At 40.7% G+C, this 24,412-nt stretch overlaps 1 protein-coding gene across 1 annotated transcript in view; it reads right to left on the reverse strand.

Annotated features, from left to right (window-relative positions):
• Positions 1-24,412, reverse strand: part of CLVS1 (clavesin 1) — a 225,284-nt gene that overhangs the window by 74,534 nt on the left and 126,338 nt on the right. The window contains exon 5 of the mRNA XM_029223172.1: positions 11,494-11,668. Coding sequence (XP_029079005.1) covers positions 11,494-11,668 — 175 coding nt within the window. The remainder of the gene's footprint in view (positions 1-11,493; positions 11,669-24,412) is intronic.

A 24,412-nucleotide genomic window follows, 5' to 3' on the forward strand; every position in this document is an offset into this window, starting at 1 on the left:
TCCAACATTCTTAGTCTCTGTGGTTTGGGTTTAGCATCTTGGGTGGGCTCATAATCTCATCTGTCTAGAGCACCCTCAGTCCCCTCGCTCCTATCAAGAATGTGAAAAAACCTGTCTGAAAATGAAGTCAGTACAGAGATCTCATCTTTGGTGTGCTGAGGAATGTCATCCTGGAACTAAACAATTCACGGAGGTCAATTCTTTGTCAGGACTGATCTTCCACAGCTGCGTGAAGGCCCTTAATATATTCCTCTGCTGAAAACTCTTGTCCAGTGGAAAAGTAAGGCGGCATACTCCTTCCAGAACCATCTTCCTGGTCCCTCTCCTCAGTCCACCCACCCCCCTGGGTCTGTGGGACATTCTTCTTGATAGAGTTATCTCCGTTTCTCCACCGCCCTCCTCAAACCGGAGCTTTCTAGATGCCATTCCCACGGCTACACTGAAATAGCTTCCCTCCTTGAAGGCCCATCCTTTTAGTTTCTTTTTTTTTTTTGCAGTACGCGGGCCCCTCACTGTGTGGCCTCTCCCCTTGTGGAGCACAGGCTCCGGACGCGCAGGCTCAGCGGCCATGGCTCACGGGCCCAGCCGCTCCGCGGCATGTGGGATCTTCCCGGACCGGGGCACGAACCCTTGTCCCCTGCATCGGCAGGCGGACTCTCAACCACTGCGCCATCAGAGAAGCCCTGTCCTTTTAGTTTCTTGATGAATGAGCTCGTCCTCCTTGTCAACCTGCCCCTTCTCTTTCATGGGCTCCTCCTCGTCTAACTTGTTCATTTTTGTTGCTCTTCACTTGGGTTCTTTTTCTCAGTCACTGGCTTCACTCCATAGTTTTTCTCCAAATGATCTTTCCTATGATTTCAAATACCACCAACTCTATAGATCCAGCCCAGACCTCTTCCCTCAGCTTATACTTAATGTAAACAGTTAAATACCCCATGGCATCTTAAGCTCAACATGTCCAACACTCATTCTCTTCCCACACCTGCGCACTCCCGTCTGCACCATCTCGTGGGTCGGCACCACCTCCGCCCTTCACCGGAGCTGCACACCCAGCTTCATCCTCAACTCCTGCGCTTCCGCTTTCCATTCTCAAGCATCCAGCCACCAAGCACTGCTTTGCTTTACTTCCTATGTCCTTATTGAATCCTTTTATCACTCCTAATTTCGCCTTTGGTTGTTTCTTACTTGAATGATTGCAGTTGTCTTCTATTCGGTTCCCCTGCCTTTGAATCTTCCCTGCTCATACCTACCAAATCGATCCCGGATGAAATATCAATCTGTGGTGTCATCCTGCTTCAATATGTTCAGTGGCCCCCAACGTCTGCAGAAAGAGACCAAGCTCCTTAGCATGACACAGGGGCATACAAGCTGCTTCCCGGGCCCTTGTGCACGCCAGGATTATGAAATTCTGCTTCTCTCTCTTAGTGAGTGATGTCTTGCCTCTGTATTTTTGCCCATAATATCTCCTCTACTTGAAACTTCTCCCACCCTGCCTTCATGTAGCTATTCCACAGTCATCTGCTAAGAATCAGCGGAGGTGTGGCCTCACCCAGGAGGCCATTCCTAACTCCTCCTGCCTGGATTGGGATTTTATTAACCCCGTACATATGACCATTCCTGCACATGCAACATTGTTTTCAACATTTGTTTATAGATCTGCCTCTACTCTGAATGATGACTTGTTGAGAGCAGGGACTGTATCTGTTTACTTTTGTGGCTGACTCAAAGTCAAGTCTTAGTAACTGTTTCTTGAATGGATGAATCCGAGCACTGGCTAGGTCTATAATGCATGAGAGTCCAGAAAAACCAGTTATCAAAAATATGCCAGAGATAGACCTATATAATTGGAACTGTTTTCAATGGGCCATCCTGTCTGCCATCTGGATCACCAGAATGTCATTACCTCTAATTGTCTTCCTGAGTTTAATTGATATTTAACAAGGTAGAGCATTAAAAGGGATATTTTGTTCCTCTAATATTTCTATAATAACATATTGCACTACTGCAAACTCAGAATTACAGCTTTGTGGCCTGAGAAAGTAGTTTGTTTAGAGAGAAAGTGTTCTTCAGGCACCCCTGGAGTGTTCAGAATGAATTAAGAACCTTCTTGGCAAAATATATACAAACATCCTTTTCTTTCAATTGTTTGTATCTAATATTCTTTAATATATGAAAACTGTAAGCATCAAAGACTGTAAATGTTACTGCTTAAAAGAGTCCTCCAGGATGAAAGAGGTGAATTTTGACCCCATTAATCACTCAGCTACAAAGGCTTTGGGAGTGGACTCTGGTGATAATTAAAAGGATCACAACACATAAACAGAAAGAAAAAACACCTCAAGTGCCACAGTCTGAACAAGTAACACCAAGCTGGACCCAAGTCATTAACTGAGGTGAGAAGGTAGCTCCCTTGTTTGGGGTCAGTGAACAGGCTGGTGAGGTCAAACTTTAGAGCTGAGGCAATGGAGAGCAATTTCATTTAAATTCGTGAATTGGAGCCACAGGAGCCCACAGATAAGGGCTGGCCTCTTCATTCTTTCAATAGCATTCTGCCTTTCAGTGAGCACTGACTATGGCCTGGGCACTTTTCATGCACTATTTAATTTCTACCATAAACCTATGAGGTAGTACTGTTTTGACACCACAGTTTTACAGACAACAAAGCCAGAACTGAAAGAGTTAAATGACTTGACTGAGGTCTTAAAGTGGCAGAGCCAGGACTGAAGCCCAAATAGTTGGACTCTGCTCTCACCTGCACCAAGGCGTGGTTGTACCGGCAGCAGTAGCATCACCTGGGAACGTTTTTGAAGGGTAAACGCATGGGCTCTTCTCCAGCTCTACAGAATCAGAAACTGGGAGTGGGGTCCCGCCGTGTGTGTTGTAGCAAGTCCTCCGGGGAGTCTGTGTACTTACAGTTGCGATCCATCGCATTATACGGCAATACCGTCTATTAGAGCAGTGCTCTCCAACTGTAATGTGAGTACACATCACCGGGAGAACTTGAAATGCAGACTGATGTAGTAGGTTTGGGGTAGGGCCTGAGAGTCTGCATTTCTAACCAGCTCCTGGTGATGTTGAGATTGCTGGTTTGTGGACTACACTGCATAATAAAACCCTAGAAGGTAGCTTCAGGAAGCCAGGTTGCTTTGTTCTCTGCTGTCATCTGGTTTAGAAGAATACCAGACTCACCTTTTCTTTTGAATGAATACACCGCAAGTCAGTATGTCTGCATGTCTGAGTCACAGACTGTTGATTTGGTGTGAACCTACTTGTAACTCGAAATGCATCTGCCCAACCAGCCTTTACAAATTTCTACTCACACCGGTCATTCATTTACCCTCAGGAACTGTCAGGTTTCCCGGTGACTTGATGGACGTTTTACTGTTCTAGTCTTTCAAGTGAATAGAGCACTTTGGGTTCCCCAAGGGCAAGTGAACATATTGTATGTTTTGGAAAAGAGATGGAAAATCAGAATGTGGGAAGGAGTGGGATGTGGAAAGGAGGCTAGAGAAAACGGATGAAGGTTGGAAACAGTTTAATGAAAGGGACGCCCAGGAGATGGATGATTCCCAGCTGCCTGAGCCTCTGAGCCTTGCCCGCAATCCCCTCCCACCTTTGGGTTAAGAGTTGGAAAAGCAATGAACCTCCTTCCACACTAGACTGGCTCAAAGCTGTTGGGAGAGTTTAAATCAAAGTAGATATAAATATTATAAAACCATTTTTAACAAAAATGACAACAAAAGTCACACAGTAAACCTTAAACTGGAATGAAGAGTTAATGAACTGATAAAGTGTCTGATTGGCTAGAAGAAAATGACATAAGCACAGAAATGAGAAAAAAACAAAAAGCGTGCTTCCTAGATCTCCTCTGGTGAGTGAAAAGTAAGCTTCTCTAAACTCTTAACAAACATCTGGGTCCTTAGGGAATCAAATATTTTGTAAATAGGCTATAGCTCTTCCTAAGTGAAACACTTCGGCACAGTAAATTCTTGAAGTATCTGGGTTGGCTGAACATTGATAAATGCTGTGTGCTGATCGGAATGGTTGGGTGGCAGTGATTTACAAGAAATAATTCCAAAAACTGATTTTGGAAACGGTGCAAAACTCAAGAACAGGAGTTCAGCAGGCTGCTTATTCTGCCAGAATTCCCCAGCAGAATTGAGAATAATGCTTTGCTCTATTAAAATGGTGGCATAAATACTACTTTGATTAAAATTTAAACAAGTTGTAATGAATAGATATAATGGCTCTTTTAGACATTATTGACCACATTTAAGAAATGAAACAGCAGAGTGAGAGAAAGTGACTTCTAGGCATTCTCAAAATTAGTATTTTTAACTCGAGTTTTTTGAACTAATATTCACAGAATATTTATGTATCTGGGACAACTTAATATTCTAAACAATGACATACCCCATTGTCCTAAAGGAGGAGTATATATTATATACACTATTAGAATTTCATGACCGGCTGATGCAAGGTAATTTTTGATGTAAAAAAATCTGATGACCCCTTAAAGAGCAGTCTTGTACCTGATTATTATTATTATGACTCATTAATTCAGCCTGTGAAATACATAACCAAAGTTCTATGCACATGCCATTTTTTTTTTTTTTTTTTTTTTTTTTTTTTTTTTGCGGTACAAGGGCCTCTCACTGCTGTGGCCTCTCCCGTTACGCAGCACAGGCTCCGGACGCGCAGGCTCAGCGGCCATGGCTCACGGGCCCAGCCGCTCCGCGGCATGTGGGATCTTCCCGGACCGGGGCCCTGCATCGACAGGCGGACTCTCAAGCACTGCGCCACCAGGGAAGCCCTTAAAAGATTTTTACTGAAGTATAGTTGACTTACAATATTATATTAGTTTTAGGTGTATAACATAGTGATTAGATATTTTTATGAATTATACACCATATGAAGTTATTGTAAAATATCAACTATATTACCTTGCTGTATATAATATCCCTGCATCTTGTTTTTTTATAACTGGTAGGTTGTATGTCTTAATCCCCTTCACCTATTTTACCCCTCCCTGACCCTCTTCCCTCAGGTAACCACTAGTTTGTTCTCTATATCTGCAAGTCCGTTTCTGTTTTATGTTTGTTCATTTGCTTCGTTTTTCAGATTGCACATATAAGTGAAAACATACAGTCTTTTCCTGTCTTCTTTATTTCCCTAAGCATAATACCTTCCAGGTCCATCTGTGTTGTCGAAAATGGCAAGATTTCATTCTTTTTTTATGGCTGAGCAATATTCGATTGTGTATATTTACCATGTCTTCTTTATCCATTCATCTGTTGATGGGCACTTAGGTTGCTTCCATATCATGGCTCTTGTAAATAATGCTGTTATGAACATTGAGGTACATGTGTCTTTTCAAATTAGTGTTTTCGTTTTCTTCAGATAAATACCCAGGAATGGAATTGCTGGATCATGTGGTAGTTCTATTTTAAATTTTTTGAAGAACCTCCATACTGTTTTCCGTAGTACCAATTTACATTCCCACAAGCAGTGTACTTTTCTCCACATCCTTGCTAACATTTGTTATTTCTTCTCTTTTCAATGATAGCCATTCTGACAGTGTCATGTGATACCTCCTTGTGGTTTTGACTTGCATTTCCTTGATGATGGACAGTGTTGGGCATCTTTTCATGTGCCTGTTGGCCATCTCTGTGTCTTCTTTGGAAAAGTACCTATTTAGGTCCTCTACCAATTTTTTAATTGGATTTTTTTTATGTTGAGTTATATACATTCTTTATATATTTTGGATATTAACCCCTTATTGGACATAGCATTTGCAAATATTTTCTCCTATTCAGTAAGTTGCTTTTTTGTTTTATTAATGGTTTTCTTTGCTGTGCAAAAGCTTTTTAGTTTGATGTGCTCGCATTTGTTTATTTAGGCGTTTGTTACTCATGTCTGAGGAGATAATCCATAAAAATATTGCGAAGATCAATGTCAGAGAGCATAATGCCTATGTTTTCTTCAAGGATTTTTATAGGTTTTAGTCTTACATTTAAGTCTTTAATCCATTCTGAGTTTATTTTTGTATATGGTGTGAGAAAATGTTCTAGTTTTACTCTTTTACATATAGCTGTCCAGTTTTCCCAACCTCACTTATTGAAGAAACCATCTTTTCCCATTGTATATTCTTGTCTCCCTTGTCACAGATCAATTGACCATATGTGCATGGATTTATTTCTGGGCTCTTTATTTTGTTCATTTGATCTCTGTATCTCTTTTCATGCCAGTACCATACTCTTTTGATTACTGTAGATTTGTAGTATAGTTTGAACTCAGGGAGCATGATACTTCCAGCTTTGTTCTTTCTCAAGATTGCTTTGGCTATTCAGAACCTTTTGTGATTCTATACAAATATTAGGATCATTTTTTATTCTGTAAAAAACGCCATAAATATTTTGATTAGGATTGCATTGAATCTGCACATTGCTTTGGATAGTATGAATATTTTAACAATATTAATTCTTCCAATCCATGAGCCTAGAATATCTTTCCTTTTATTCACATCTTCTTCAATTTCTTTCCTTAATGTTTTGTAGTTTTCAGTATACAGGTCTTTCACCTCCTTGGTTAAATTTATTTCTAGATATTTTATTTTTTAAAAATTTGATTGTAAATGGGATTGTATTCTTGCTTTCTCTTTCTTATAGCTCATTATTAGTGTATAGATATGCAACAGGCTTCTGTATATTAATTTTGTATCATGTAAATTTACAGAATTTATTTATTTGTTCTAATAGTTTTTTGGTAGAGTCTTTTGGGTTTTCTATATATAGTATCATGTGATCTGCAAATAGTGACAGTTTTACTTCCTTCCAATTTGGATGCCTTTTATTGCTTTTCCTTGGCTAATTGCTCTGGCTAGGGCTTCCAAAACTTATGTTAAATAGAAGTGGTGAGAGTTGGCCTGCTTGTCTTGTTTCTGATCTTAGAGAAAAAGCTTCCAACTTTTCATTGTCAAGTATAATGTTAGCTGTGGGTTTGTCATAAATGCCCTTTATTATGTTGAGGTGTGTTCCCTCTATAGCAGCTTTGTTGAGAGTTTTTACCATGAATGAATGATGAATTTTGTCAAATGCTTTTTCTGCATCTGTTAAGGTGATCACATAATTCTTATCCTTTGTTTTGTTAATGTGGTGTATCACATTGATTGATTTGTGGATATTGAACCATCCTTGCACCCACTTGATCAGGATGTATGATCCTTTTAATGTGTTGTTGAATTCAATTTGCCAATATTTTTGTTGAGGATTTTTGCGTCTATGTTTATCAGGGATATTGGCCTCTGATTTTCTTTCTTTTTAGTGTCTTTGTCTGGTTTTGGTAATGCTGGCCTTGTAGAATGAGTTTGGAGGTGTTCCCTCCTCTTCAACTTTCTGGGATAGTTTGAGGAGGATAGGTATTAACTCTTCTTTAAATATTTGGTAGAATTCCCCTGTGAAGCTGTCTGGTCCTGGACTTTTGCTTGTTGGGAGTTTTTTGATCACTGATTGAATTTCATTACTAGTAATCAGTCTGTTCAGTTTTCCATTTCTTCCTGATTCAGTCTTGAAAGATTGTATCTTTATAGGTATTTAATCATTTCTTCTAGACGGTTCAATTTGTTGGTGTATAACTGTTCATAGCATTCTCTTACGACTGTTTGTATTTCTGTAATATCTGTTGTAATTTCTCCTCTTTCATTTCTAATTTTACTTTTTGGTCCCTCTCTCTGTTTTTCTTTATGAGTCTGGTTAAGGGTTTATCAATTTTCTTTATCTTTTAAAACAAAACAGCCTTTAGTTTCATTGTTTTTTAAAATTCTTTTTGGTCTCTTTTTCATTTATTTCTGCTCTAATCTTTATTATTTCCTTCCTTCTACTAACTTATAATTGCCATTTAAAGCATTAAAATACAACTGGTAGACCCAAACAGAAGACTGTCACCAAGCTGCTAGCCCAGTGCCCATCACCTCTATCTTACATGGTATCAACTCCACTTGGGGATAATTGGGACTGTATATAACCAAGAAAAAAAGCAGTTAAACATCCAGATTCAAAAGAAAGGAAGCTTCTCGACATGACATTACAGGGCATTCAATGTGTTTTGCTTATTGTGGTAGATATTCTGATATGCTGCCAGGCCCCCTTTAGGACTGAGTACTTATTTCCCAGCTGCTTGAGGTGCTACCAGGAGAAAATTCTCAGATAATAGCTCCAGCCTCTGGAGCCCCAGGCTGAAGAGAGCTGCTTTGTCCAAACTCACAACCACTTCTCAGGACAGCCTGCACCCAGTTACTGAACAATGTGGGAATATAAAGGTCCAGTCCCTTGGCTCCAGTCAGGGACAACTCTGAAGGGTCATCTCAGTTTCAGAACACCTGAAGCTTTCATTGGAAATGGTTGAATCCCAGCTTAACTTCTGCTGCCAACCATTCTTCGTAGCTTCCCTTCTGCGGGTGCTGACCCCAAGAGCATTCCCTAATGAGTCTCCTGCATGTTAATCTCTGTGTCAGAATCTGCTCCTCAGAGAACCCAACCTGGAACAATTAGTAATTGAGGGTCTCACTGAACAACTTTCTTTATAGAGAACTAAGAACAGAGGTAATAGAGATAAAACTTAGGGTTTTGAAACTAGGTTGTGAGGCAGGCGAAGGACTGAACAAAAATGATTCTAAATTCTCACAACCTGAACACCCCACCCCCTTCTCCTGCAGGAGGTATTGTACTATCTGTGTGTGTTGAGGGGGTTGCCATATTTCAGGGCCCCAGATTCTCTAGGAGTTGATCAGCAGGTAATCCTAGATAACGCCTATGAACAGCTGAAACCCCAAACCAGATGGCCTAGCACAAAAGTAGTCTGATTAGTACCCCCGTGCCAGGTTACTTTCTCACATCTACCCCACAAAAGGCAGGACAGCAGAGAAAGTGAGTTCCCTTCACTGGAACATAGGGTCTCCCTCCCCTGCAATCTCCTGCATGTCTACAGGACACTCGAACCTCTTTGGGCCTCTCTGATGGTGCAGAGGAAAAAAGAACAGCAGTGACTTCTCATCTCTCACTGACCCTTTCCTTTTCTCCAGTAAAGTCCATGGCCTTTACCCATGCCAGTGGTGTTATGAAATTTATCTTGAACTTTCATGGCTGACAAGTGGAGACCTGTATGGGATATTCCTTGTACCACAGTGTGACCACAAAGACATGAATTCTGCTAGTATCAGTTAGGACTTTTTTGAAAGGCCATAAGCGGTTAATGGTTACACCGTGGATGGAAGCAATCCCTGCAGTGATATAAGGTCCCTGGGAGAGCTGGTAGAGAGGTGACCATGGTGTCTGAATTCCCGCAAAGGCTGAGAGAGGATAGCCTGGAGCGAGAAGTTGCCAGTGGCTGGCCAGAGTTGACCACCCACTGTAGGGCAAGAACCAAGCCAACAAGCTCGTTAGGACTGGGAGCCCATATCCCAGACAGAGGAGCTGCATCCAAGCTCAGCTTCTCCTGGCAGGAGGCTCTGCACCTTTCTAAGAGTTCTTAGGTCTTCAGGGTCTGGGCAGGCAGAATTCACAGAAAAAGCTGCATCCCAATCCAGACAGCCTGACGGGCCTGATGCTTTCCCACAGTCGAGGGAGTTTACCTTGTTTAGCAACAGAGAGGTCCAGGCCATTGCTCTGCGAGATGCTGGGAGGAAGTACTTTTTCTCTACTCTGACCCTGACCCCATGCATCTCCCCTTCGCCCAGTAGAGGCTATTCTTTAACCAGAGCTATAGGACGTTGTGGAGTTCAACCCGGACCCTGGTACGTGAAGAGAGAAGGCCCAGATATGACTCGCTTTGCCCCACAAAAGGTCATCTAGTATTTCTTGTAAAAATATATTACAAACTTATGTACAGCTCTATGTTTTAAAACACATTCACATGCACTAACTCAGTAAGACCCACATTAGCCTAGAGAAGTTGGCAGGGGACATGTTATATAATCCACACATTTCCAGAAATAAAAATTGGAACACAGGGTTGGAAAAAGTACATTTTTCTTCCTGATTTATGAAAAATCTTATAAATACATAGAATTTGAATCACAGCTACTTACACATGTAATGAATTATCTCTTTTTAGAAAGATAAAATTATATGAAGCTTGTACTACACCACAGAAAATCCTGGAAATATGGCCAGCATAATTATAGGGAATGAAATAAACCTTGCAGCTAACTTTAAATCTCCCTTTGATAAAAGCTTTAAGGAGAGAAAGATCAGATGTTCAGAGGCTTAGATGAGAGGACGCTGGAGAAAAAGAGAGCTAAGAGAAAGTGATTGACAGTAAAGGACAAACAAGTCTATGATTGAGATTTTTTTTAAGGCAAGGCAGGATACTCTGTAGTCTAGAAACACAAAAGCAAATTTAAAAATGTGCCCCCGATACACTGTGTGATGTAACTCCCCAGGATAATGTGGCATTCTTGGAACAGTGTGTACTTGTTCCTCTTCTGAAATAGGAAACCCTTTCAACAAAATAAGTTCCATTCAATAAACATGAGTTTATCAGAGGCCCTGTAAGTGCTGCATATTTGCTGGGAGCCAAATGTGAATCAGCCACAGTTTAAGAAACAGGCCCATCGATTACTCATCACACTAGAGTATGATGGGTGATTGAAATGGGTTTCCCAGTCCTGTACTTTGAAGAGCTTGAGTAGTGGCTGCTTGATCTGAGAATTAACAAATAGTTTGTGATCTGTGTAGCTGCATGTAACTGCTGTCTGTTGGGAGTCAATCTTCCTACAAAATGAAGAATGGACTTGAGTTTTATCTATGCTGATTCTGAATCTTCCTGAACAATGATAATGCATCACCAGGAAGCTGAGCAGCATTGCTTAGCTCTGAGTTTGCTACTTTTCATGGAATCGCCGGTCCTTAAAAGTAGAAGGGACCCCAGGAACTGACTACCCTAACCTCTACACAGCACAAAAACCCCTTCCCCAGAGTCCTGACAACTGGTCATACGAACAGGAAGTAGAGTTCCATATGCTTCTTTGCACTGAAATGATTTACTTTAGTACAAACACCTCAGCACGTTGCCTTCAGAGAAGTGAGGACCCACCGGGTATATTTTCATGTGCAGAGATGCTTCCAGAAACCCTGGAAAGCTTCCATGCCACTGCAATATAAGGGCACACTCATAAAGTAGATGTTTTCTAGTTTTAATTTGTGTGAACTCTCACATGGATTTGGCTAAACATCTCCAAGCTTTATTCATAATCGCAGCGGTAGGTAATTTGTGCCCATGGTAACAGTAGTTTAGAGTTGTTAACGAAAATGGAGGCTAATTTTTTTTTTTTTTAAATCATCTCAACTCAGGCTGGGGTAAAAGTACAGAGTATTCACAGGTGGATTCTATCGAAGTTTTCTTTTTCCATTCTCAAAGGCAAACATTACTTGGGTTGCAATAAGAAAAGAGCACACAGTCGCATACTATCTCATACGGTACATTCATTGAACATACCTGCAACCCTTCAATGGCCAGTCTGAGGATTGATGGTGTCAGTTTGGAGGCTTGTTTGAAGGAAAAATTACTCCAGTCTATAATTAAAATGAAACCATTTATCTGGAGCTCCGGATCTTCAATAAGGACTTCCAATGACAGCAGGATGGCCCGGAGGATGTCTGTGAAGGAGTTCCTGCAGCCAAAGCAGAAAGGAGAGGCTGTGCATGAATATTAGCAGGTGATAGGACTTTGTGTGTGAAGCACTGGCTGCCTGTCCTCTGCTCCGTGAGCCCAGCCTGCAGGGTAACACCAGTGTCCTGTACCCAAATTGACAGAAAATACATTTGCTAAACTTCACAGGAACAATGCTTTGAGAATCACAGGATGGAACCTCCCTTTGATCTGACTGCACCAGAACCCCAAACTTTACAAGATGTCTCTCTTGTGTTTCCTTGGGTCTCTGGTCTCTTGCTTCCACCACAGACCTGATTGCATTTCATTGAAATGCATCCCTTACTTGTCTCTCCCTCCTGGGCCATAATCATAGTTGCGGCCCCAGTATCTAGCTACTTAACGAATATTGCTGAAAAAATGAGGTAAGGCCTTCATCAGAGGCACTTGTTTTGATTAAACCTCTTGTTCTTCTTGTGTGGTTAAAATCTTGCTCAAAGTGTAAAAACAACTGTGCAGTTGCCGCTACTTTAGCCTCAATTCATGAATAGAGAAAAATAAAGCAAGAAGAATAGCTTATTTTCACTGACGGTTTGCAGAGTGTGATTCAGGAAGGAAGCCGCTTGGAGTACAACAGTAACTATGACAACAGGTAGACCTGAATACAAACTAGAGAGACGGTTCTCTAGTGTTGTATGTGTTCTCCCACATCATATATTCCCAGTCCCCAGTTGATTTTTGTTTTAAATAATTTTCAGACACGAAGAAATGATGACATATTTTGCTAATTCTCCCAGCAAATTATTTGAGCTAAAAATTTAAGATCTTAAAGGATCTCTAAATTCTGTGGATGTCAAGTGATGGCAAAATCTGTTGCTTCCTTCAGGCTATCATTACCATCAGAAGCTGTATCGTCTTGTGAAACCAGATGAAATGAACAGATTGCTGAGCATTTCAATCTGATTCAAATTATAACCAAATCTAATGATTCTAGATTTTGGAAATCAGAAAATACGTGATTAAATATGGGATTAACAGATACAAATTACTATACATAAAATAGATTCACATCAAGGATTTACTGTACAGCACAAAGAATTATACTCAATATCTTGTAATAACCTATAATGGAATGTAATCTGCAAAAAATCCTAAAACTGTATCACTATGCTGTACTACCGAAACTGACACAATATTGTAAATCATCTACACTTCATTAAAACAAAACAAACAAAAAACAGTAAGAATTTACTGAGTGGCTGTTATAAACTCAGAGCTCTGTTCAATACTTGAAGTTATAGAATAGTATGTCATATTTCTACTTTCAAAGAGCCCTTAATTTAGTTGGGGTGGGGTAGGAGATTAGCAAAATGAGTTGAAAGGGATTGATATAATTTGAGTAATTAGGAAGAGCTTACAGAGCAATGAAAGCTGGGGCTAAGCCTTGAAGGGTAAATAGGATTTTGGATAAGTGGGAAAAAGAGTAAGACATTTCAGGAAAGAGGAGTGACACGTGAAAAATACAGATATTAGCCCATTCTGTTTCTGTACAGTTCTTCTTACTAAAAAGTTCTTCCTTATATCAAGCAAAACTTTTCCTCCCCCAAATCCACCCACTGAGTATAGTTCTGCTACAAAGAAGAGAACCTCAGGTCTTCCTATACCACACACTAAATTATCTAAACATGGTGGACATGACGCCGTATATAATCTCTAGATTAAAAAGTATATATATTAGTAACTTTAACCGTTTCTCATAGGAAGTGGTTTTTAATAATGTTCTCATCATTTTCTTTTACATATATTCTCTTCTAAATTTTAGAGATGTCAAATTCCTATTAATGTAGGGTAAGTTTTCACTAGGGCTTTGAGTTTTGTTTTTGCATTCATAGCAAATAGGATCTAAAGACCCAAGTCTTTTTTAGAGATACAGCTTTGTATTGGGAAGAAACATTGATTTAAGTGGAGCGTGAGACCAAAGATTGTGAGCTTAGGCAATTCCAAAGGAAAATATGGAAATGCCCAATGGTAAACTATAAATGACCATTAGGGAATTACAGAGTCTGATCCTGGATAAGCTTTCTTAGCAAGAATACACACATGGAGAGAATCAGGAAACTTAGAAAAGCTAAGCCTTATGTAAAGCTTACATACAGTTCTGAGGTTGAACGAAGAAAGGTTAAGGAAATAAAAAGTGAGAGAATCATGATAGTAATGTGTTTTCTAAAAAGGGGGGTAGTGTTTCAAGAAGGATATGATAGATTGCATTACTGACCCCAATTCTTCACTCATCTGAGCATGCACACGCTAGCTATGTGTTGACCTCATTGATGAGAGTGTATTTCTTGCCCTTTGGCCGTGTGACTTGCTTTAACTGATGGTATGTGACTGAAATGACAGTGTACCAATTTGGGGCCTAGCTCTTAGAGACCTCAGATGTTACTTGTTCTCTTGCTTTCTGCCATTGCCATGGAAAAACATATGCCACAGCTAGACTGCTAGACTGAAGAGAAGAATGACTCCCCAGCCAGCCAGCCAGCCAGCAGATCTTTGAAAGCAGCAGAGCCACCCAGCTGACCCCAGCCTAGATAAACACTAGCTGCCTCACAGATGTGTGAGCAACAGTAAATGACTGCTTTTCTAAGCCATTGAGTTTGGGGATGGTTTGTTATAAATTAATAGCTACCCAATACCATCAGGTCGTTAACCAAGTCAAACGCAACAGAAAGATGAAGGAGAATAAGGAAGGAGAAAGGGCTATTGTATTTGACAACAAGTAGATCTTTGGAGAATTTTGAGATAGCCCTTTTCGTTGAATAGTGAAGACAGACATCATTGATTATGAAGATCTTTAGCAAATCGCTTAATTGCTACCGCATTTTACTCCTCTGTAAATGAGAGAGAGATAGCACCTCTTCCATCACATATCCACTTATATTCACTCCCAAGAGAGAAACATTGACTCTTGGAAACTTGAAAACTATTTTATACGTTTTCAAGACCAGAACCTTACTGATGGGTAGGCATTTGCAATGAATGAAGTATTATACTTACGGGGTGATCCCAGGAGAAAAGTAAAATAATTTTGGAATTCACTATAGTTTCCAAATGTTTGAACACTTCACTTTTCTAGAAGAACTAGAAAGTTGGGCAGCAAAAAGTTGAATGGAATGGGTCTCAAGTCATGAGGCTTACCCCTGTTGAGGGGTGTGACCGCCCCCTATATCTTAGCTGGTCATTAGCTTGAATTCCTTACTTCCTGGTTTCCTCAAATGGATTTCCTCTTTCTTATTTATGATATCTTTGAATTGTGAAATCCTCTCAGCTTTTTATAATTTGACATACCAAACACTTTATATAGTTACTCCACCCTCATAGAGGTGGAACGTAGCTTCTCACTCCTTAAGTGTGGGCTGAGCATAGTGACTTCTTTTCAAAGATCTTGTACAGTGTGGAAAGGGAGGGAGAAAGAGTAACTTTACAAGAGAAACCAGACAAACACTTCCTCAGCCAGGTGACTAGGGTCGACATCAACAGAGATAATTCACGTTGAGAGTAGTTCCCCTTGACATGATGAGGAAAATCATACTTTACCTCTGTGATCTTCCTCCCCCAAAACCATAACCCCAGATTAGTCAAGGGGAAAACATTAGGCACATTCTAATTGGGAAACATTCTACAAAATACCTGACCGGTACTCTTCAAGATTGTCGAGTTCATAAAAAACCAAGGAAAGTCTGAGAAACCGTCACAGCCTAGGTGAGCCTAGGGAGACATGAAGACTAAATGTAATGGGATATTTTGGATGGGATCCTGGGACAGAAGAAAGATATTAGGTAAAAACCAAAGAAATCTGCATAAAGCATAGGCTTTAGTGAAGAATAGTGTATCATATTGGTTCATTAGTTGTAATAAATATACTATACTAATGTAAGATATTAATAATAAAGAAAACCCAATGCAGGGGATAGAGCAGCCTTCTGTACTATCTTCACAATAACTCTGTAAATCTACAGTTGTTCTAGGTAAAAAGTTAATTTTTTTAAACTGCTTACTGGAGTTCGTAATCTGCCGTGGTAAGTTTCCATGAATCTCTTCCAGAATTTCCAGAATTTACTCATTCTACCAACTCATTTAGACTTATAGCACGGTTTAACTCTAATAAACCAGAGAGGGGGGAAATTATTTTCTGTATTGCCTACAACCGCAGTTCTCTCAGTGTAGCTGAGCACTTGTCTCAAAATGAACTAACAGGTGACAAGTGGATATTCAGATTTTTTCAGTCTTCTTCTATAATTTGCAAGACATTTACATAGTCAGCTATGGATTAGATCAGTCTTAGTTTGATAATTAAAAGCTCAAATGTGAAAATGTGCGAAAGCTCTGTGAATGGCAAATTGCCAGTGACATGTAAAGAACTTTTCTCAAAAAAGGATAATTTTGTATTAATTAGGACTTATTAAGGGTTTATAGGTGGACGTTCATCATTATATTATGAGCAATTAGAGATTATGAAAATGGATGCATTTGTAGTTCTACTGTTGTTTTTATGAATTGAGCACCCAACATTGCCACCTGAGGCTTTAAAATCTAAGTCAACAGCGTAATACAAATGAGATGCAAAATAGTGTTTTATCTATAAGAAGATATTTAAGTTTCAAGAAGTGACTCCTTTGTGCTTTGAATTTTTAGTGGAGATTTTAGAACCTAGATCCCAGGGCTAGACGCATATAAGAAAAAAGAGACTACCTGTGATCAGATAACCACTTAAAGGCATGATGTGGTTGCCAGTGACACTATTTCTCAGAAAAAGTGGTGGGAAGCCTCTTAGTTAATTCTGAAATCACAGTGCCTATTTCTATGCTAATTCTTCTGCATATAACAGCAAGAAGTCTGTTAATATTAGTAGCTAAAGCTCTTTTGGCCAGTTCTTGAAACCTCTTCACTTTACAATCAATATCATTGTGTTTATGACTGTTGCTTGGAGATTTTTAGGGTCCTCCTTAAACCACAAACTAGTTGTGCAGATGGTTTGCCACCAATATCTATTTGCAGCAGGTGCAGAAACATTGCATCTGAGTATGTTTCTTTATCTCTTCATCCCATTTGAAGTTTCTTTCAAAGTGAATTACTAAAATAACCACAGCATGACTTTCACAGTTCCTACTTTGCCCCTTTTCTGATAACGTTGCCTAAGCCAACATGGAGAGGAATATGTGCTCCCTCTGCAACTCTTCTGATGTATTTTGGCCTCTAGACATGGCAAGAACCCTCTGAGTAAAGGGGCAAAAGAGTCTATACTCAAGGGCTTGACATCCTGGCTCTGCCACTCAACAAGCATGCAACTCTGTGTAGAAGACTGAAGTCCAACGTGGGGTGATTTCCTGTTTCTCCATGTAGGGGGCTGTTGCATGGTTATGCAGAATTCCATGTGTGAAGGAGCTTTGTGAATTGGAAAGTTCATCCCAATAGGATAGGAGGCAGTATTTGTACTTGCATGGTATACAGAGATACCCCTCTTGGTTACACTGCTTTCATGGTGGTGATGGCAGCAGGACAATAGGAAATGGGCAAAACTCCATTGTGTTCTGTCCAGATGAACCTATTTTCTCCTCTTCTAGGGCTGAGGGTCTTTGATAAGTGGTTTGGAATGGGAATTCGGGTGATATATTTTCCTAAATGGGTTCTAATAATTTGTATGTGAATCAGGTTTCAGCTGGATGGTCTCTGTGTGTCATTATGCATCTAGGCAAACAAATCTATATTTCTCAATGAGGTAATCAAGAAAAAGTAAAAGAAATAGTTGTGTTCAGATAATATTAGGTCAAGGAAGATGCTAACAAAAATGTTTAACTTTGCTGTGGTAGAATTAATATTTGCAAGACCTTAATCTTAAATGTATTACCCTGAATGTTAGCTGGAAAGTCAATTAGTTAATTACTTGTCTTAGCAGGGGTGGTCTCCCAGAGAACAGAAGCCTGGGATTTAACTCTGCCTCATATGGTTTGATGAAGCTCATATGATTAAGAGGAGTAAGAAAGAAAAGGAAGGAGAAAGCAGGGAAGAAAGGAAGGAGGAAGAGAAAAAGAGAGAAGAAAGAGAGAGAGAGAGGAAGGAAGGAAGGAAAGAAAGAAAAGAAAGAAAGTAAGAAAGAAAGAGAAAGAAAGGAAATAAAGAAGGAAAGGAAAAGAAAGAAAGAGAAGGGAAGGAAGGAGGAAAGAAAGAAAGGAAGAAAAAAGGGGAAACGGAGGGAGGAGGAAAGGCAGGAGGGAGCCTCAACTCACCTCCAACTCAAGCATTTGCTTATGGAGGACAGAACATAAAGGGTAATGTTCTTGTCTAAGAACAGGGCCCGGCTTTTGAACTAGTATAGAGAAAATAGTGATGTAAATGGTGAAGACAGTGTTCTCTCACTCAAGTAAAGTATGAAGATAAGAGACTGTTTCTTTAGACCAATCCTGACAGGCCTATCCATCTCAGGATATAGACACAAGAATGCAAAGTATTCATATCCACCATTAAAAAGGAAACTGAAACTAAAGTTTTCAAATTCCAATTTGCCAGGGTTTCTCCTTGTTTGTGTTTCTGTGGTGAGCAAGTGTATAAATCATCTGTGTGTGTGTGTATGTGTGTGTCTGTGTGTGTGTGTGTACACAAACAATGAATTCATCTTTTAGGGTTGCCTCCATTCAGGCTTTTTTTATTTTAAATGAGAAGCTGGTTTGAATAAATAAAAACAATATTTTATTACGTTTGGTCCAAGTGCTTCTAAATTCTCCCAAGAATTGAAGAGAATGAAATTAACATCACATGCTTCTATCTGCTCACTTAAACAGTTAATGAAATTTATCATCACTCAATGTTTTATTTTAAAAGTTTTGAAGTACCTAAAACCGGATAAGGAATCAGGAAGGCATTTATTCAAAGATATGACAAAATTTTACTTTGTGGAAGATACATAAGATAAAAGGATATTTTTTACTCTTCTGCTAGTAGATGGAAACCAGTAGAAGACATTAAAAAATACATACATGGGAGGCAGTGAAGCATAGTCGTTAAAAGCATAGGGTTTGGAGTTAGCGGACTGATTCAAATCTCAGCTGTTCTGTGTAAACTTAGCGAGTGAGTTTTATCTCTCTGTGGTTTAGTTTCCTCATCTGTAGAAAGAGGATGCTAGCACCTACCTCCCTGGTAATGATAACATGAGCTAATGTACACAAAGTCATAGAGCAACTGACTTGTTCTATCCATAGAATGAGTTGATGGTCATGTTGGTTTTCATTATTACATAAGTGAACATGATATCAGGTGGAAAGTGATAGGAATTGCAGAGTGTTTGGGAGTTATAAGGCAAGGTCACCCATGGCTGGGAGGTTTCAGAACATCTTCAGCTGGGCTGTGAAGAATGGGAAGGTTTGGATGCCGGACGTAGAAGGAAAAGGGCAGAAGGAGCCACATAAACAGGAAGTTCTGAGTGTAGAGACTATTGTATTGGGAGCAATGGCAAGTTTGCCAGTGCCATTGGGGCAAGTGTAAAGGAATAGAAATAAGGTTAGAATCGTGATCCATCTTCATCCTGCTTGCTGGGAGAACTACTGGCTGTTTATTCAGAGTAAGGGAGCAACGGCAATTACGCTTTAGGAAGATTTGAACTGGTAACAGAGATTATGTGGATTGGAGTTAGGAGACTGGAGACACAGAGTCCAGTTAAGAGGAGGCCATTGCAGTATAGTAAGTGAGAGCTGAATGGGGATGTAAAGAGAGGAAGGTCAGAGGTACTATTAAGGACAAAAGGAACTCTGCTGGGTAGGAGGTGAGTTAGAGGTGCTATAGTTGTATCTAGTTCTTACACGGTAAGGATCAGCACCCAGGACAGCAACGCACAATATTAATATTCGTTATTAATATGACTTGACTTCGGGGCTGTCAAGGGGGTGCCTAGAAGTGCATGGTTGTGCGGCGTCTGCATTCCTGCCACTCAAGTGATGAAATATCCCCCTACGTAGAAGCCATGTCTACAGAAGAGAATGTTTCCTGTTCTCTTTGCAAGAAGGGACCACTTGCCTCTCTAACCTAGACTATGAGCTCCATCAGGGCTGGAAGTGTGTCGTGTTTGTCTTTGAATCCCTGTAAATCACCAGTACCTATACATAGTAGATGCTGAATAAATGATTCTTAGTAAATGAACGAAGGCAAACGTGTTACACCAACCTGTTGGAAGCTTTGAAACACTGAAAATAGACAAAACCCACTCTGGGAGCACCACTGGGTACACTTTCTTCCTCTTCAATGTCTCTTACGCTCATTGATAGGAGCAGTGATGGCAGATGTATGTCCTTAAGCCCTTTTTCCATCATGGCTCATATTTATAAAATAATATGCTACTAAGTACCATGTATACAAGAATTGGAAGGAAAACCAGGCTTTAAGATTAATTTGGGGGACTTTCCTGGTGGTGCAGTGGTTAAGAATCAGCCTGCCAATGCAGGGGACACGTGTTCTATCCCTGGTCCGGGGACATCCCACATGCCGAGGAGCAGCTAAGCCCGTGCGCCACAACTACTGAGCCTGCGCTCTAGAGCCCGCGAGCTACAACTACTGAGCCCGTGAGCCACGACTACTGAGCCCGCGTGCCTAGAGCCCACGCTCCACAAGGGAAGCCACCGCAACGAGAAGCCCGCGCGCCGCAACAAAGAGTAGCTGCCACTCACCGCAACTACAGAAAGCCCACGCTCAGCGACGAAGACCCAACACAGCCAAAACTAAATACATAAAATAAATAAATTTATTTTTAAAAAAGGATTAATTTTGGTTTAGGAGAGGGCTGTGGCTGTATTCACGTAAGGTTAGTGTGGGAAGTAAGAAGATTACAATCTAGAACAGTTAATAATAAATGCTAGATGGATGTCTACAGATAGGAAGGCTAGTACACCGCAAGATTCTTAGCCCACTGGGAAAGAACTGGCCCCAGAACACCACTTTAAGACAGCCGAAATGCAAGCAAGGAAGAGGTTTATTTCATTAGCCGTCTAGATGGGGATTGGGCCAGGGCCTATAGGAGCAGCAGCCATGGAAAAAAAAACACCCCAATGGGAGTGAGCTCTGGGCATTCCATCCATTACTAAATGACTATGACAAACTAGTTTCATGCTTATCTATTCTGGTAACTCTTGGGCTGAGGAGCTTCAGAAAAGTAAAAACTAGGAAGAGTCTCAAGAATGCAAAGAAAGCACTTAAGACTAGACGTGGAGCTATGATCATATCAGCCTAACTGGGGTCACAAACAGCAAGATCTCCTCTGACATGGGTGAATGAATATGAATGGCCACATCACTCTTACTTACAATGGAATTCAATTGATATTTATAGATGTTGCGTGGAGTTGCTGGTAGTGTACTAGCCACTGCTTGAAATGGAATATTCTTTCCTCTAAGTCTGTCTGGCTCTTATAGCCATAAAATCGCTTTCGGGATAAGACATTGGACTATAAGGTGAGGAGGCATTTTAGGAAAACGTACATCCCGTGGTACTACACTGCTTTGAATGATTTTTCCCTCCTGAGGTCCTTCCCTCTGAGTGATATGCTGCAATCACTCTTGCAATCAAGAGACTCCTTTCTGAAATCACAAACTGTGTGCAAGACAGTTTGAACTAAATAGTGCATTAGCAAAACAACTCTATAGATGTTACCTTTCATGGAAGGCATACCTGTGACTTGAGTTGGAAGTATGCAGCATCTCATAATTTTAGTCAATTCATAAAATTGGCCATCTCCAATGAAAACTCCAAACCTCTGTACTTAACGAAGAGATCAATGTATTCTGGCAGGATAGCAAGATCTTAAAACCAAGAGAAGTCCCGAGGTTCTAAAATTAGTTGCCTGTAACTAGGAGTCTCAACCCTGAAAAATATGGGTAGTTCACATCAGAAGCTTTAATAGAGACTGACTGAATTCAGAGAGTCTGCAATCTGATTGACGTTTTCAAAGTTGGTTTATCCTTTCTCCCCTTTTGAAAATTCTAGCCTTGTAAACATAAGCTACTTAAGCAGCAGCAAGCAATCAAAGGTATGCAGGGTTAAAAGGAGAGAGCCGCAAGGAAATCATTACATAACGGAAAGAAGAAGCTTGTTTTCGTGGACAATATATTCAGGAGAGCTTTATAATCTACTCTGATAGAAGTGCAACTTGTTGGCTGGTTTCCAGATAGGCATCCTCTATCTGGTTATCACCCTTGAGCTGTTTCATCTTCCTCAAGACACCTCAAGGTTATTGGATTCTCAGAGAGAGAAAGATATAAGGCTCCCATGACCATCACAGCTGTCAGGCTCAGGAAGCCCCTTACCACTGTTTATACTGTCTCTGAGCTTTGGCACCACTGAGGCTAGTCTGACAGGAGGACTTTTTGGTCTTGATCAACTCCTATAATGCTTGTGACGGTTCACAAATTGCAATAATGACAAGCAGTTTGATCATCCTTCTGCAACTAAGATAAATATATTTCGTGCCCAGAAGGAACAAGGCTTTTGCAAACCCCACGTACTTTTCTTCCAGAAAAATCCCCTTTGGAGGTTTCAGAAGACAGGTTGGACCTTGAGTGCTCTGCCTATAATAGTTACCTGGCGGGACCAGACATGTCAGAATAGAGATGTGGGAATTTCTAGAATTCTCCTAGAAGAGGTTCCACATGCACATTCCCTGGGCCCCAACCCAGCCCAATTCAGGTGGTGGGTTATGGAGATGAAAGAGTGGCAGTGCCCCTCTCCCTGCACCCTCTTCCCAAACCAGTGGCCTGGAAGCTCCCGTGAACTCACTTACGGACCCCCAGTCAAAACACAAGCTCATATTTTTACCCTGCTTATTTTGGGAATCAGAATCAAAACAAAAGGTAACTCTTGAAACGTTCATAAAAAAATAAACATAGGCTCTACGTAGTTCATTTAACAACAACGACAAAACCAACGCAGGGTTTGGTTGACTTTTCCTAGCTGAGGGAGTATGCTTAGAGGGTTAATTTTGCCCCTTAAGGTAACTTTACTCATGGAAGGTCAGATGCCTCTGTAGGGAATCATTTTATGGAGGTGGTTAAAGACAGCATTGGTTTCCTTTACTTAATTACATCACAGATTATCACTTGGCAATTCTCTAAGCAATAAGAGCCAGTGGTTATTATTTATTGCTGCCACTTAACAGTAGCTGCACTGCAGGAGATACTGTAAAACATCAACATACATTTATCTTCAACATAAGTCCAAAATATCCTACTCTGAATAGCAGAACAGAATTTGGAAAATGTATTACATATGTATAGAGACACGATTTATATATTTTAAATATATTTCTCACACAAAGAGAAAATACAACATTTTAGGACTTGGAATTTTGCTGTAGGAGGATTTCATTGCCTATATTTATCCTAACAAAAATCTCAGAGATTGTAAAGGACGACTTAGAAAGATCAGTAGTTTAATTTCCAAAGAGGAAAGAATTTAAATGCTCAGGCTCTGGAAAGTTTTATCTCGAAATTTCCCTCTTGCTTTGATTCTCATCTGCTGCAAACTGGTGGGTTATTACCCATTCCTCTCCCGTTAGCGCAGGCACAAGGAGGGTATTTCTAGTTCTGGCTCGTAAGAACATTCCCAGAGGAAAGAGCTGGAATTCTCTGTCTCTTTCACCCACATTCAGGAATATGGGATGGTACTTACCCACCCACTTAATTCTCTGGACTCTGGGGAAGCTTGGAGGGAGGGAGAATGGAGTAAGACGAGGTTGGTTCTTCCAGAATGGATTTACAATTCAAATAGAGTGAAGCAACAGAGAGCTACAAGGAACCTTGGTGATTACAAGGTGATTTTCAGCAGAAGGTAGGATCACTCCTGCCCCAGTTTGGGGGACATCTGGTTATGTGTACGGGAGGGAGTCATTGCTGGTTTTTACAATATTTGGAGAACACTGCCAGCATTTATTGAGCAGAGGCCATTGACGCTAAATACCCTGCAATGTGCAGTATGGGCCCCAGAATAAGGTCCCCATCCCCAATGCCAGTAACTTCCTTGTCTTACATGGTGAAGTTCAGATCCAGAGATGCTCAGTGAAACCTCATGAGCAGTTGGTTGCACAGTCATAACAGGGTTCCTGACTCCTGGGTCTAGTATGCCTGTCACAGCTCTGAGACTCACAGAACATTCAAAGGAAGGAACACTGGCTCAGATGGGAGGCTGAGCGGTGCGCGGAATCAAGAATTTCTTGCCGCTTCTCTCTTGCACTTTCTTCCTCTGTGCCTAGACTGTTCTTCCCCTTCTCCTCACCAGGCTCTTTCTCACTCTTTAAGCCTTGAGTCAGATGATACTTCGTTAGGAACACTTTCCTGCCACAGGAAGTGGCAGAGTATTGACAAAAAGCCCCACCTTGACCAAACTTCAGTCAGGCTCCTCTGAGTGTTTTCTTCATCCAGGCCTCCTCCTTGGTCCACATCCTTGGCCTGCAGAGCCCAGTTTTCCCAAAAAGTCCTGCTAAGCCAGGATTTGAGAATCTTGAGAAATTTGAGAATATTGAGAATCTCCCCATCTTTAATATCTTAAACCAAGTTTCTCCCCGCCACCCCCATCCTTGGCACCTAACCAAATTCCTCTTAGGAATTGTCCGTCCACTCCCTCTCCCTGCCCATCAGCCATAAATCTCCACTTGTCCCTTGTCAGACACTCTCTCCTATTACAATAATCTTGACCCCTATACGCCTGTATATACGCAGCATAGGCTGACCTCACG

Source organism: Monodon monoceros, unplaced genomic scaffold (genome assembly GCF_005190385.1).
Source record: "Monodon monoceros isolate NGI ecotype Baffin Bay Population unplaced genomic scaffold, NGI_Narwhal_1 Super_Scaffold_14, whole genome shotgun sequence".
Classification (NCBI taxonomy): domain Eukaryota; kingdom Metazoa; phylum Chordata; class Mammalia; order Artiodactyla; family Monodontidae; genus Monodon; species Monodon monoceros.